The sequence below is a fragment of the Cyprinus carpio genome, chromosome B5 (genome assembly GCF_018340385.1).
Source record: "Cyprinus carpio isolate SPL01 chromosome B5, ASM1834038v1, whole genome shotgun sequence".
NCBI lineage: Eukaryota > Metazoa > Chordata > Actinopteri > Cypriniformes > Cyprinidae > Cyprinus > Cyprinus carpio.
Window position 1 is genome coordinate 10,979,336 of NC_056601.1, and position 14,482 is coordinate 10,993,817.

The window sequence follows — 14,482 nt, forward strand, 5'->3', positions numbered from 1 at the left end:
TCTCTATGGCACAGCTAAATGTCATGTGAAGGACTGTGAACAATCTTTTTTTGCTTGTTAGATGCACCAGTGTCTCATCTCCTTCCTTGTCATCTCAGCAAGCTCTGTCAGCACGAGTTTTTGCTGTAATTATCTGCAATTGAGGCAGTAGAGGACTCTACAGACTCTATTTCGTATACAGGCCATATGCATCTCTCCTGTGTGTTCACCTGTGAGGTGTTGAAATATATATATTTTTTTCGTCAGCAAAGACAGATTTGTACTTTCGACTCTACTTAATTCACAGCAAACCATTTGCTTACTAAATGTGAACATGATGTGAGAACTCAGGTAAATCCTACATAAGCAATTAGGCTAACACTGGATTACATGTTTTTGCTGGATTATGTTTTGAAGGGCCAGCTTCTGTATTTTCGTTATCTCGAGCTTTATTGTAAAATGTAAATACACATGCAAATATCTGAGGAGAAAAGACAGATCAAATGACCTAAAGTTTCAGCAAATAGGCTCTAGAGACAGGTTCTGCTAAATATAAACCTCCATTGTTTACAACTGAACAGTAGATGGCAGTCACACCTTAATGAGTTTTTCTTTCAGTACAGCTTGTGCATTTTCAGTTTGATGTATAAAATGTTTAAGTTCAACTTTTAAAAAATAATTATAACCCATATAATTGTTTTTATGTATGTTTTATACATTGACTTGGCGAAACCTTGCATTGGTGTACTGATGCAAAATTAACAAAAATCTGACATTAGCATAATGAAAAAAGTAGAAAAACAATTTATTTGAAATATACTAAACAAAACAACACTGGCAACAATAGCATCATTGCATTATCCCACAAAATAGTGTACCTGATTCATTAAAAACACATTCAACTTAAAGTGGAAAAATTCTTACTGTTGCTACAATACAACACAGTTTGTCACATTTAACACTGAGTTTTTTTTGTTTTTGTTTTTTTGAAAAAAAAAAAATACAAATAAAATAGAACTCTTGATATAAATTTTACAATGAATGTATGGTTTTTAACACAACAATACTCAATAAATGTTTAGCACAACAAAATGCAGGCAGACTTGCTACAAATATGTAAAATATACAAAAAAGAAGCTAGCACCATTTTACAGTAGAAGAAAAATTACATATTAATGCTAAAATGTTCAAGCTTTTTAATTAGCTTTACAAATGAAAAGCAATATGTATCTAAGGTGCAAAAAGAGGAACAATTGCTTTAAATGCCTTTTTGGATGTGGTCCATTTTGAAGAGGTCATTGCTATGCCTCATTCCCAGCAACTTAAAATGCCAACTCTTAAACTACTCAGGAAATAGGCTAGATCTAACAAAACTGCTATTATTATTTTTTTAAATGCACTTTAATGTCACCAGAATAAAATAGGAGAAGAATGTATCAATCTTCATTTCAGAATGATCATTTTTTTTGCATTATTTTATACTTGCCTGTGAAGTGAGGGCCGCACATATGGAGTATAAAAACGAGTTTGGACAGAGTGAAGCCGAATATCCATTGCAATATTGTACAGTTTTTGTGGCACCTGTGGCATCCCATGTGCATCTGTCCACCAAACCACCTCAAAAACATTTTTGTGTATTCACAGACACACCTAATGACTAAAGAACCGCCGTTGGCCCACACGATAACACTTCTATTTACAATAGATCTCGCTCCTCAGGCGGCTAACTGCAGTTTTCTTCAAAGAACTGTAATGCACATGTTTTAAAACAGGTTTGCACACGCTTGTTGTAATGAGGTTCAATTATATTTTAGGATAGTATCAAAAACATAATTTCCTCTGTGCAGTTAACTTACTGTACATTAGTAGTTGTGTACTTGAATTTGCGTAAATATTGGTTTTTGGATAAATATTGTTCAACCCTGTCAAAATACTGAAGCTTGGAATATTCTGTGTGTGTATAAAATTACAGAGGTGCACAGGTCCTTTATCACACTGCCAAAAGAATTTAGCTCCAATTTTGCACTGCTGTTGAATAAAAAGCTTTGTGGGAAATCTGATTGACATGTGCTCACATACTGTTTCCCTGCAGCACTAACAGGCTATAGAGTCTATGAAAGTGTTGGAGAGATGCATTTCACTCTCAAAAACATCCTGTGCTTATTCAATTTAAGGCAGCCAAAAAAAAAAAAAAAAAAAAACAGATTGAGATGAAACCCATTTACGTGGAATGCAAGGGACACAATCATGTCAAGCTTTATCAAGGCAATATCGCAATACGACATGTTGTGGCATGTTCCAGTTTTGATAGTTAATTTTGCTAAACCACTTAGCCACATCTAAGACCGAAGCTTTAAGGATTAGGATAATTGTTCTTAAATCAAGGCGGGTTCACACAACAACCTGTGATAGCCAGAATTTCCTTTCCCCAGCATAATTTTTTTTTACACGTGCTGTCAGTTACATTTAAAGGGGTGGTTGATAATGATTTCACTTTTCGAACTTTAGTTAAGTGTAAAATGTTGCTGTTAGAGCATAAACAATGTCTGCAAAGTTATGATGCTCAGAGTTCAATGCAAAGGGAGAAAATTTGCTGTTTAAGGACTACAAAAAACAGCTGGAAGGGACTACAACGAGCTTCTTCCTGGGTTTGTGACATCACTAACCCGATGCATACATAAACCCCGCCCCCGGGAACATGCAACTACCCTTAATGGTAAGGGGGCGTGACATTTCCGGACAACGTGTATTAGGAGGTTAGCAAATCACAAACACACTGAGCCCGCTAACCAATCAGAGCCCATTGCGTAATTTTGAGGGAGGGGCTTCATAGAACCAGTAACTCAACAGACCGTTTTGAAGACAATGGAAACAGTGCTGTAGAATAAAGGTAAAATATGTGAAAAAAAAGTTTTTTTTTTTTTTTTTTTTTTTTTTTTTAAACGAAACATGAACACATTACACTGCACCCCATTAACACAATCAAGCATTTGAAAAAAGATGATCAACCACCCCTTTAATGAACAATAAAATTAATTGTTTTATGTTTTGCTGGTTTAAAGTAGTAATGCAATGCCGAAACCTAGTAATGTGACACCGTTTAGGCATAAGCCAGTTTGGCTTGTCCAGCAGCATACTACTGTTCAGTCCAAAACTCCAAAAAGTTTTAGCGGAGGAAACAGCAAGTCAGAGGCTGTCATCAGTAATGGTAATAGTAGTGTTAGTTATAAATCCAGTGATTTGCTAAATCAAGCGCAGTCTCCATAAACTCCAGTTATGGCTTTTGTAGCAGTTCTAGTATAGTTGTTATATCCATCCTTCGCAGACGTTAAACTGAGGTCCTCATTTTTTGTGGTCATTAAAAATCCCAGGATGTTATTCGAAAAGAGTAGAGCTGTGAACTCAGCATCCTGGCCAAATTTGCCCATTGGCCTCTGACCATCATGGCCTCCTAACCATTCCCATATCTACTAGACAGCAGTAGTGAGCTTACATTGAGCAGATACTATATCCTATTGTGCGTAAATACTGACAGAATTCTAATTTTGTGTGAACTATTCCCTAAATGTAAATGGGTGGTGTTCAATTAAAGTCTGAATTAAATGAACATTTCTAAATATATGTTATTGATCTTCTTGTGAATGATCAACCAGCAATTGACAACCAATGGATAGAACTAAGTCCCACTCTACATTTTTTTCCTTCTTTGACAATCCAGTTCACTTAGTACATCAAAATACCGAAGAATACATCTGTCGCTACTTCTGTTAATTGCGACTTTTTAGACGAATGAAGATCTTTTTTTCTCTGTCTCTTTCCTGTTAATGTCCTTTTGTGCTAATAAGCACCTGTTTCTCACATTGCAGAAACCTCAAACTACAGTAGCACACTTATTTCAATTAACTTCACATCATGATATATATATGTATTGAGTGTGTATGTTGATTCTTTAAGTGTCTCATTACCATAATCGTATGTTTGCAGCTGTGATCTCTCTTCACGTTAACAATCTCCATTTCCACTTTCCACAATCTCTCTCTTCTGGCTCTCTTTTCTCTAGGTCCTGCAGAATCAGGCCTGAGAGCACTGTGGGATATTTCTGGCTATGAAGTCTGAAGGTCTGAATGCCTGGAGCTCCGGGATGGAGAGATACTGAAGGTCCAGTTCAGTGCACTCTACAGGAGCATGAAGCCCCCAGGCTGTTCGCTGCTCTACGGCACAGCAGGGCCTCACTGCAGACTGTCCTCCTACCAGAGTGAGAATGACCTGCTGGCTGGAGAGGGAGGAGTCTGAAGAAGAAACTTCAGGTGTTTCTGTTGCCTGCATGATGACTCCCGTTGCAGGATCGGTGCAGGCCGAGCTTCGCATCAGAGGAAGAACCTCACACCTATGCATGCCAAGATCAGTGGTCATCATGGTGGTGATGTCATTAAGCGTGCAGGGGTGCTTCAATAGCAGGCAAGGATCTAACAGGACACAGACCAAACAAGTCAGGCACACAATCATCACATCTCTTTCTTTCTCCCTTTTAAATAAATATACAAATACACATACCTGTACTGTAATTATAAGCACTGATGAGTTTGGCACCATATTTCTTAATAAATATTATATCTTAACATACACAGTACACACAGATAAATTTACTTGAGAATCAAAGTGTCAGAGAATACATATATATAAAATTAAGCTAATTTTTCTCATTGGTAGATTTTTTCATTTAATGAACACAAAGTCATTTTCAGAGACCAACAGCCAAGGTCATAATTGTTGTTAAATAATTAGTGCTGGGCAACGATTAATCGTGATTAATCACATCCAAAATAAAGGTTTTTGTGTACATAACATATGTGTGTGTACTGTGTATATTTATTATGTATATATAAATACACACACATGCATATATATATAAGAAAAATATGTTATGTTTATATATTAAATATATATATAAAATAAATTATATGAGTATAAATATATACATGTAAATATTTTTTAAATATATACTGTATGTGTGTGTCTTTATCTATACATAATAAATATACACAGTACACAAACATATATTATGTTCACAAAAACTTTTATTTTGAATGCGATTAATCGCGATTAATCGTTGCCTAGCACTATAAATAATACTTTAAATTAAGGTTTGGTATTCGCCAAACCCTGTCATATACCCCAGAACACTTGCAATATATGGCACATGATTTTTTTAAAAACAAGACAAAACAGTAAAAAGCACATTTTGGCTATTTAATTTATGGAATGGTGAAAAAAATGGGCAAAATACATGGGAAAAAAATGTGAAAAACTGTGTTCAGTACTCGGCCCTCGGCCCAGTGTTTCCTTTTGTTCGGCTTCGGCCAAGAATTTTCATTTCATTGCATCCCTAATTCTGTGATATTTTTTCATTTATTTTTGAAAACTTGATGCTAATCACTATCCATTGCCTTTAAATGGATGAGCATGCTGGACTTTTTTTTTTTTTTTTTTTTTTAAATCATTTAACTTTTTTCACAAAACCCATTTTGAAAATAGAGAAAATTGTGGATAGCGGATAGCTTGAATCTCTTTTTGAAAGTTTTTTTTTTTTTTGCCTTGTGGTCCATAGGTGGAATTGTTTATTTTTTTTACATCACATTCTCATTGTGTCTGTAATCAAGCTGTAACTCACGGCCTGTCATGCACACTTACTTGATGTGTCCACTTCTGCATCCTGCATCACTGTGTGCAGGGTTGTCATTGGAACCGAAGCTGCATCACTGTCACGGTGACCGTTACTGATGGGTGATAAACAACCTGAGAGTAGAGGTTGAATGAAATGTGAGTTACATTTATGTTTTAAGCCACACCTAGTGGTTTAGTGGATTACTGTTGTATGTACTGTATATTCAGTGTATGTATATTCATACGTTTGCATGTTTTCCTGAGTGAAGACCGTGTCTGGTAGGTGACACACACGATTGTAAATAGGATGGCTGTTAATATAGCTGTTGCTGCACAAGCGGTCACTATGGACGATACATTTTGGATGGAAGGTGCTGAGGTCTGGGCTTTTGCAACACCAGTCCCCCCTGTACCTAAAAATGGAAGAATCGGTTAGAACACACAATACCAATATCAACTTTCAATCTAAAATTCTGTCATTATTTACTCTTTCTTTCTTTTGTTGAACAGGTAATTCAGTAATTGTATTTATTTATTTGGTTTGGTAATTAAGTACTTTGAAGGTTGTATGTTTTGGGTCTTTTACTATGTCAGCAAATAGTACAAACGTTAATCTGACTGATTTATATGAAACAGACGATTGGAAAAAAAGTCAGTGGTCAAAAGAATGATTTGTTTAAAGATTCAGTTCTCAGGTTCAACTCAGTGATCACTGGAGAAAAAGATTATTATTAGTCATTAACAACTCATGACATCTTCTAAATGTTCAACTTAAAATAAGCACGATATAGGTTTGGAATGACATGAGAGTGAATAAATCCTGATGGAATTTTTTTCGTCTATGTAAACTATTCTTTTAAAACAACAGATTCCAAAGATTTTAGAACCTGCACTCATCAACAACTATAAGGATATGAATCAATAGCATGGTAAATCTCAATGAGTCTTGCTTTTAAAAACACAACCGCAGCTGCCTTATTCTGTTGCCTTCCCTTTCTTTCTAAGCACCCCTCTTCCTGTTGCTGGTGGTGTATCTGATCAGCAGAATGCTAAAAGACCTCTGTCAATCCATGATGAAGTGGATTCAGGGAGGATCGACGCTTAGTCCATGCTGAACACTTTCAAAGAGCATTGACTGATCCTTGCTGGATAAATACCTTCTCCCTTTCTTAACCCGTAATCACGTTGAGAGAGTAAAAAGAATAGAGATAAAACTGAGAAAAGGAGTAAAAGTACAGCATGAGAGCATGGAAAGAATGAGTGCAAGCAGGGGTGAAGAGAGTACCACAAATTTTAGAGGATGAAAACGTGAAGAAAGTGTGTCTTTAAACATGAATGTAAATGGTGACTGTGAATGAACATATTTACAATACATTAACATGGGTTTGTGTTTCGGGGTGTGGAAATCTTTAATAACAGTCAGTCTTAAATGGATAGTTCACACAAAAATGAAAATTCTCATGCTGTTTCTGAAATTACCGTAATCATAATAATAGGCGCACAGTCTGTGCAACCAGATGTGCCACCAGATGTGCTCAGTTATATAAAGAGTAGGGATTCATCGATCCGATACTCAGTATCGGTATCGGCTCCGATACTGGCATTTTCTGCCCAATTGGGTATCGGTCAGACGAGATCGATCCAAATCCGATATTGTGCGTATACTATTCTGTGTTATTGTTGAGCTCCATGAAAAACATGATAAAGCACCAAAAAGTTTTCATGCACTATATTTCAAGTGTTCTGAAGCTGTTCCATAAAAGTTAAACTGTGTGTCACATTCGGTTACTAAAGTCAAAACGATGAAACTCTCGTCAAGAGTGACATTAACTGAAATTTAAAACTGTTAAAAGAAAAGGTTCAATAAACCAAAGCACGGATTTAATACACTACGTATCAATATCTCTACCCTTTTTACTAACTTTTCTATGTGGACTCGGAGGGCTGCGCAGCCTGCGCACTGTGACTTTGTGTTGTTTCAAGCGCATCATTCTGCGCACAGGATTCACATAAGCGCTTTCTGCCGCTCTATATTGGAGCCTTTAGAATTATAATACTTTCCTACTCAATGAAAGATTATTAATAGTCTTAATTGTTCTGTCCTAACTATCATATGTTGCTGCCTTCATTACTGTGCTATACACACGGGGAAGTCGTGGCCTAATGGTTAGAGAGTCGGACTCCCAATCGAAGGGTTGTGAGTTCGAGTCTCGAGCCGGAAGGAATTGTAGGTGGGGGGGGTGTGCATGTACAGTTCTCTCTCCACCTTCAATACCATGACTTAGGTGCCCTTGAGCAAGGCACCGAACCCCCAACTGCTCCCCGGGCGCCGCAGCATAAATGGCTGCCCACTGCTCCGGGTGTGTGTTCACAGTGTGTGTGTGTGTTCACTGCTCTGTGTGTGTGCACTTCGGATGGGTTAAATGCAGAGCACGAATTCTGAGTATGGGTCACCATACTTGGCTGAATGTCACGTCACTTTCACATTTAAAAGAAATGTCTTTTAATTTTATAAAATATATTTATATATAAATGTATTTACTTGTTTTTTCATGAATGCATTTTACAACAATACAAAGAGCAATGTGTAACATTTTACCAGATTTAGACATTCACTTTTATTTGTAAATAAAAATGTTTCACTAGATTTTATGAGATTATTGTGCACCCATGATTTTTCTAGAGTATCTTTTGCTGCTGAGTTATCCACTAAACTAGTTTATAATAGTATTTTTGTCATAGATTATGATTATATATTTTTTTCATTTGTTATTTTTCATTAAAATGAAGTTGTCTATATGTAGTAGATTGTATTTAACACACAAAAGAGAGGTGATCAGGTCAACACAGAAATTCTACATTGATTAAAAAAAAAAAACTGCTGGTATCGGATTGGATCGCTATTGGCAGATACTCAGAATTTTTGGTATATGATCGGTTCTGAAGAAATGGTAATAGGATGATAAATAAGTAAATGGCTGCACTGTCTGTTTGCTCTCGTGTATTAGTAAAAATGTCTGGTAGCTGTAAACAGTGAGATCTTGAGGCAGGCCGTAAGTCTGGTTAATGGTGATAATTGACATATTGCACTTCAATTTATTTACAAACGACAATATTACATATTATGTAAAATGCCAAACATGAAGGATATATTTAGCTGAGACAGGCACGTTTATATCCATGGCACTGAAGCGTCGCACCTGCCTCAACATCTCTCACTGTTTACACTCCGATTGCTGTATATAAACAAACAGACAGCGCAATTCTACATTTATTTACCTATTTGCCACAAAAAATATGCTTTATTCCTCCCTTTAAATGCATAACGCCGCGCGCAGCACCGAAGTGTTGCGCCTGCCACAGTTTAGCGTCGCACCTGCCTCAACATCTGCCACTGTTTACACTCCGATTGATGCATATAAACAAACAAACAGTGCATTTTTACATTTATTTACCTATTTGTAGGGTTGGGTATCATTTGGATTTGATCAAATTCCGATCCCGATTCTGATTTTGCTTATTGATTCTGATTCTTTTCGATTCCCAGTTTTGATTCCAATGTGATTAAATAATGACATCAAACATTTATCCTGTGTCTATTTTTTCATACTGGTGTCATGCTGGTGTAAGTTGTATTTATCAGTATGGTACTCACGGCTACACTGTATGTTTCTGAAGGGTGTGGGGCCACATGGAAGGCATTCTAAATCTTCTTGTCCATCCAGTCGCATTTTGCTGTAGAAACTTTCATTAGAGAAAAAAAGGTTTCAGTTTGAAAACCATGATACAGGTGTGTGTGTGTGTGTGAGAGAGAGAGAGAGAGAGAGAGAGTTGTCTATGAAGTTTTGGGTGTGAAGTTGCATGCAATCAGTCGTATGAGGGTTGATAACAATTATCAGCTATAAACGTCATGTGTCATAAAGGTTGTTTTGTGTGTATGTGTGAGAAAGTCTCACCCAGGGAGGCAGTTTCCACACACTGCATTGTCTGTGTGTGTGCAGTGCTTGATTTGGTGTCTGTTGAGTCTGCGGCAATTCTGGCACAGTGCGCAAGGGTGAGAACCCCAGACTTCCTTAAACCACCGAACTTCACATACGCCACACACTGCCGACACTCCTACACCATAACCACAGTCCTAACCGCCCAAAAGCACACAAACGTAATCAGTAACACGATAAGTACATTGGATGTGTCAATTTTTTTCTGAGAACACAGCTTTTCCAACCTTGCCCTGTTTGCAAGTCATTTAAGGTCATGTGTAAGCCTCTGGTGGCAGGGCCATGATACTACAGTATGTTTACAAAGTCCACAATTTGGGGCTCTGCCAATTTTCATCAATTATTTGAAGAAAGCCACATTATCAATACTTTTCTGTGTTTTATTAATATATTCTATGGTTTATACACACACACAGTCGATCAAAATATTGATAATGTAGCTATTAAATAGCTTAGAAATTATAAATGAAAAACTAATTTTATCCGCAAGTTGTATGTCAAGGACTTCTAAACCATCAGTCCAACAGTTGCCACAAAATGACCTGATAAACTAGCCAAAATGAGAAGCTGTATGGGAATACATGGATTAACTATAGGCTGATTTGCTGGCCTTAGTTAGTCTTCCAGATTCAGCTGGGTTTTCAGACTGGGAGAGCAGTGCTGACCAGCTATACCAACTGAGCACCAGCTAAGACCAGCAAACACTAGGCTTGTCGAAGCTGTCCCCGACTCCGGCAGGATTAACATTCACTGCATAATCAAATGTTTATAAATACAACAGTATCTGCTTATATACTGTCTTACAAAGTCAATCAGACAGGTTGCTGACTTTGACTGCTGGGATTCATATGCTAGTTTATCTAAATGTGTTTTCAACAGCCTTTTCAAATGTTTGCTTTACAGTAATCCTAAAATTATGGATACACAGCAGAGCATTTCTCTTGCTCACTCACACCCAATATCGCTCTTTCTCTCACCTCTTTCAGTTCTTGGCCAGGTGGACATTGTGGGCACTTGTGACACTGTCCACCGTTGTAATATTCGTCCATCGAGCAGTCCATTCCATATCTAAGAGAAGGAAAAAGAAAGAGTTAAAACATGCATGCAAACATTGGCTTACAATACACACCAGTTCAAAACTATGAGATCTGAATGTAAAATACCGTATACTGCAGTTCTTAATTGTTAATTGGCAGTAAGTATACAGGGAAAAAGTGTAAATGAACTTAAAATTATATTATTTTACCATAAAATACTGTCAAATTTATGGTTTTTGGGAATAAAAACTATTATAATTTATGGTGAAAAACAGTAAAAGGACATTCCCAGAAATCCCTGCATGACACTTCAAATAAGATTATATTTTATTACATTTTTTGTTTTTCTTATTTTTGTTCAGGGTCCATTTGGTACATTTGTGTTACATTTTCTATCATTTAATTAATGTTTATTTAATTATTTCAGCGTCCTGTGTGTGACCTATACGCACTGTCTATACACAAATATAGACCCTGTTTCATGCCACTGCCAGGTACTCTGATTCTTTATGTGGCTTTCTGTTGTACCATCTATATTATCAAATACTGTATATATTTTACAGTAATGTTCTGGCAAATAGCTGCCTTTTTTTCTAAATTGTTTTTTTTTAAGAGAAGTAATCACTCAATTAAAATTAATTTAAAAATCAAAGCTCAAGGTTAAATTCGATCTAGATATAAATTAAATATAGGCTAGCCTATCTATGAATTTATTTACATTTTTGTTATTATTTTTAAATGTACATTTTAAATGCAACAGTTTAGCTACAACTAAATATGTCTAAAACTGTTGACGCCCCAAACGTTTGAATTTTAGGTTTAATGTTTTTAATGTTTATAGTGTTAAGTATTAGCCTATAAGTATATAAGTATATATATGTACAAAAACATAATACATTAAAATACAAACATAATACTGCTTGAACAATCTGCAAAAACTAAGGCGTAATCATTTCACAGTCCGTATTAATAAGAATTAAAAATTCAAAAAACGATCTAATATAGTTTTAGGTCAGCCTCTGTTTAAAAAAGAAAAGAAAAAGAAAACTGCGTAATTATTTTGCTTAGAATTTACAGTCCATTTTACTATTAAGAATTATTAGCAAAATTTTGGGAGGATTTTTGAAAATTGGAAAAGAAAAAAAGAAATGAAAACGCTTTCGCTAGTTTTATGCAATGTAGCCTATATAGGCTGCTACAGTCAGCTTTTTAGCCTACGTTCATTTCAATAATAAGATTAATGTCCATTCATTTTCGTGCATTCCAGATCTCAGACCACAGAGAAACAGATCAAGCGAGAGCGCACATCGAGGTGCCATATAATACAAAAATACCTCAGTTAAATGATCTGTTGGGAATAATGTAACCGAGGCATAAAATACAAGAAAAGTGAAAAGTGGTCAAACTGAACTAAGTAGGGCGCACTGCTACTATGCAAAAGTAGAAAGCAATGCACCGGCTATCATGAATCTCCTGTAAAGTCACGTATTAGGGACAGTTTCAACCACACTTACAATCTCAGCAGTCACTTAAATCTCTGTCCCATTAAAGTAATCTTCTCCTGTGGCTTTGGGCAAATTCGGTCCAGTTTCGCTTGCGGTTTAAGTTGACTGGCACTTGCCCGGTGCGCTACAGAGCGCTGCGCGCTGGGACACAGACACACAGGCATGTCCCGACATGTTCGCTCTGCTGTCACTGAAATCCGCTAAAGCCGCAGAAGAAAAGATGTGAGAGCACTCGCGGACACAGTCAAAGTCCATATCCTTGTGAAATGCTCTTGAATGGAAATTGCGATTCAAAAGTATTTCTCACAAAACCCTGAATATGAATCTCATATAGTCTAACATGATACCCGTTTGAAAACTGTTGCGCAGTCCTGTTCCTCAGCCACAAGCAGTCATTATATAAATGTGATGATATAAGTTATTTTTTCTCGAATGTGTTCTTAGAGTTTTTACTCGGTTTAAGAATTTCATGGTTTATCTCGCTGCAGCAACCTCTTAAGGACAGAAGGGGGCGATGATGAATTTACACATTGACCTCTGAAGTGGATTCGAATGACTTTACACAGCTTCATAAAACTTCAATAGCACAACAATTCATTTCACATTCAATTCATTTTCGTTTGTAGCTCATAACATTATATTACATTACAGTACATTGTGTTATATTGCATTCCATTATCAGACTGCATTACCTTAAGTTGAACGCTGCAGCTCAGTGATCAGCTGGCAAGTACCAGAGCAGGCCATGTTTACTATGCCTTCCCTTACGCAAAGAAAATATATTTCCTAATATATGAATGATCGATATATTAAATGAGCTAACGGTATATTAGAAATGAGAAAGAATAATATACTGTGTAAATATATTACAATATATTGAATGATACACAAGGAATGGCTGTTTTCATGTAGGCTATTGAAAAATATGTGACAATATATTTACTTATATTTTATTTACTTATATATCAAATTTTATGTAATTTTATTTTTATTATTAAGATTTGTAATTTGTTTTGGTGTTTAATGTGTATTTACTCATGCAGCATACACACACATGGAAATATATATATTTCTTTTATTTAAGAAACAGTTATACATGTTTAATATTTCAAAATGAACATTTAGGTAATATCTATACAGAGGTGGACAAAGTACACAATTCCATTACTTGAGTGAAAGTACAGATCCTGCCTGTCAAATATTAGCCCACCCCCACAAAAGCAGCTCTGGCAGTGTGTGCACACATCTATGTGTAGCCATTCATCCACATTTGAACATGGTTCAAATGTGAAACTGATGTAAATACAGACTGATAAGAAAAAAATTAAACCTGCTTTAAAACCCAGTAACACAACTGTATAACTGTGTAGGCCTATAACTGTAAAACAGCAACATTGCCTTAACAAAAAAGCAAAACAGCAAGATTTATTTGACATCAAAACAAACATTCAAAAATGCTCTCTAATTCACCCTCGCCACACTTTGATGTCACACACAGAACAGTCTGTGCAGTGCTGCTTCAGGTCAAACACCTATTGTACTTTGTTAGGAGATGCACAACAGGTCTACTGTAGCTTTATAATATTTTCATTTACACAATTTTGCACAATTTGACAATATTGTGTCTAATATATACCACAGTATTAACTTCTTATTATTGAATTGTTGTAAATAAATATCACATTTGCAAATGGTCAGTGTTCAAAAAATGCTAGGAAGTCACTTCATGTAGCCCTACAAGAGTGATTACTGATAGGCTGTCAAAAAGTCACCCACTGACTTTCAAAGCTGCTACATAGTAACGACTTTCTGCTTCGAGGACCTTGATAAAAATGTAGTTGTGTGAAAAGTATGATACTTGCCTTTCAAATGTAGTGTGAAGTTAACATTTCCAGAAAAAAATAATACTCAAGTAAAATATACTTAGGTACAATACTTAATTAAATGTACTTTGTCACTGTCCATCTCTGCGATCTATGTGCAAGATATACTCAGTAAAGGATCAAATGTTATGAATATTAGATTGATCCTTGTCTTCAGTTCTAAATATATGTGTAGGCCTATGTATCAATATAGCCATATATTTTCAATGCATTACTGAATATTGAAAAATATAAGCACTAGTTTCCAATGTATGGAAATGTATTATGTAATATAATGCATTATACAGTATATTCCCGTAAGGGCTATTTGACCTGACTGAGAATACAAGGTATCAGTTTTTAGCATAAGGTATAAGTTTTTGTGCAAGAGATTGGCGCATATGTGTTGATGAAAAGATAACTGCAGACTGGTGTGT

At 35.9% G+C, this 14,482-nt stretch overlaps 1 protein-coding gene across 1 annotated transcript; it reads right to left on the reverse strand.

Annotated features, from left to right (window-relative positions):
- Nucleotides 1-476: 476 nt before the first annotated feature.
- On the reverse strand, nt 477-12,517 carry LOC109050458 (tumor necrosis factor receptor superfamily member 19-like). Its single transcript, XM_042724282.1, has 7 exons — nt 12,193-12,517; nt 10,619-10,709; nt 9,600-9,778; nt 9,299-9,387; nt 5,889-6,056; nt 5,671-5,775; nt 477-4,445 (listed from the first exon to the last, which is right to left on the reverse strand). The coding sequence occupies exons 2-7, from the start codon at nt 10,700-10,702 to the stop codon at nt 4,051-4,053; spliced, it is 1,020 nt and encodes a 339-aa protein (XP_042580216.1). The 5' UTR covers nt 10,703-10,709; nt 12,193-12,517; the 3' UTR covers nt 477-4,050.
- Between the last annotated feature and the right edge of the window lie 1,965 nt (nt 12,518-14,482).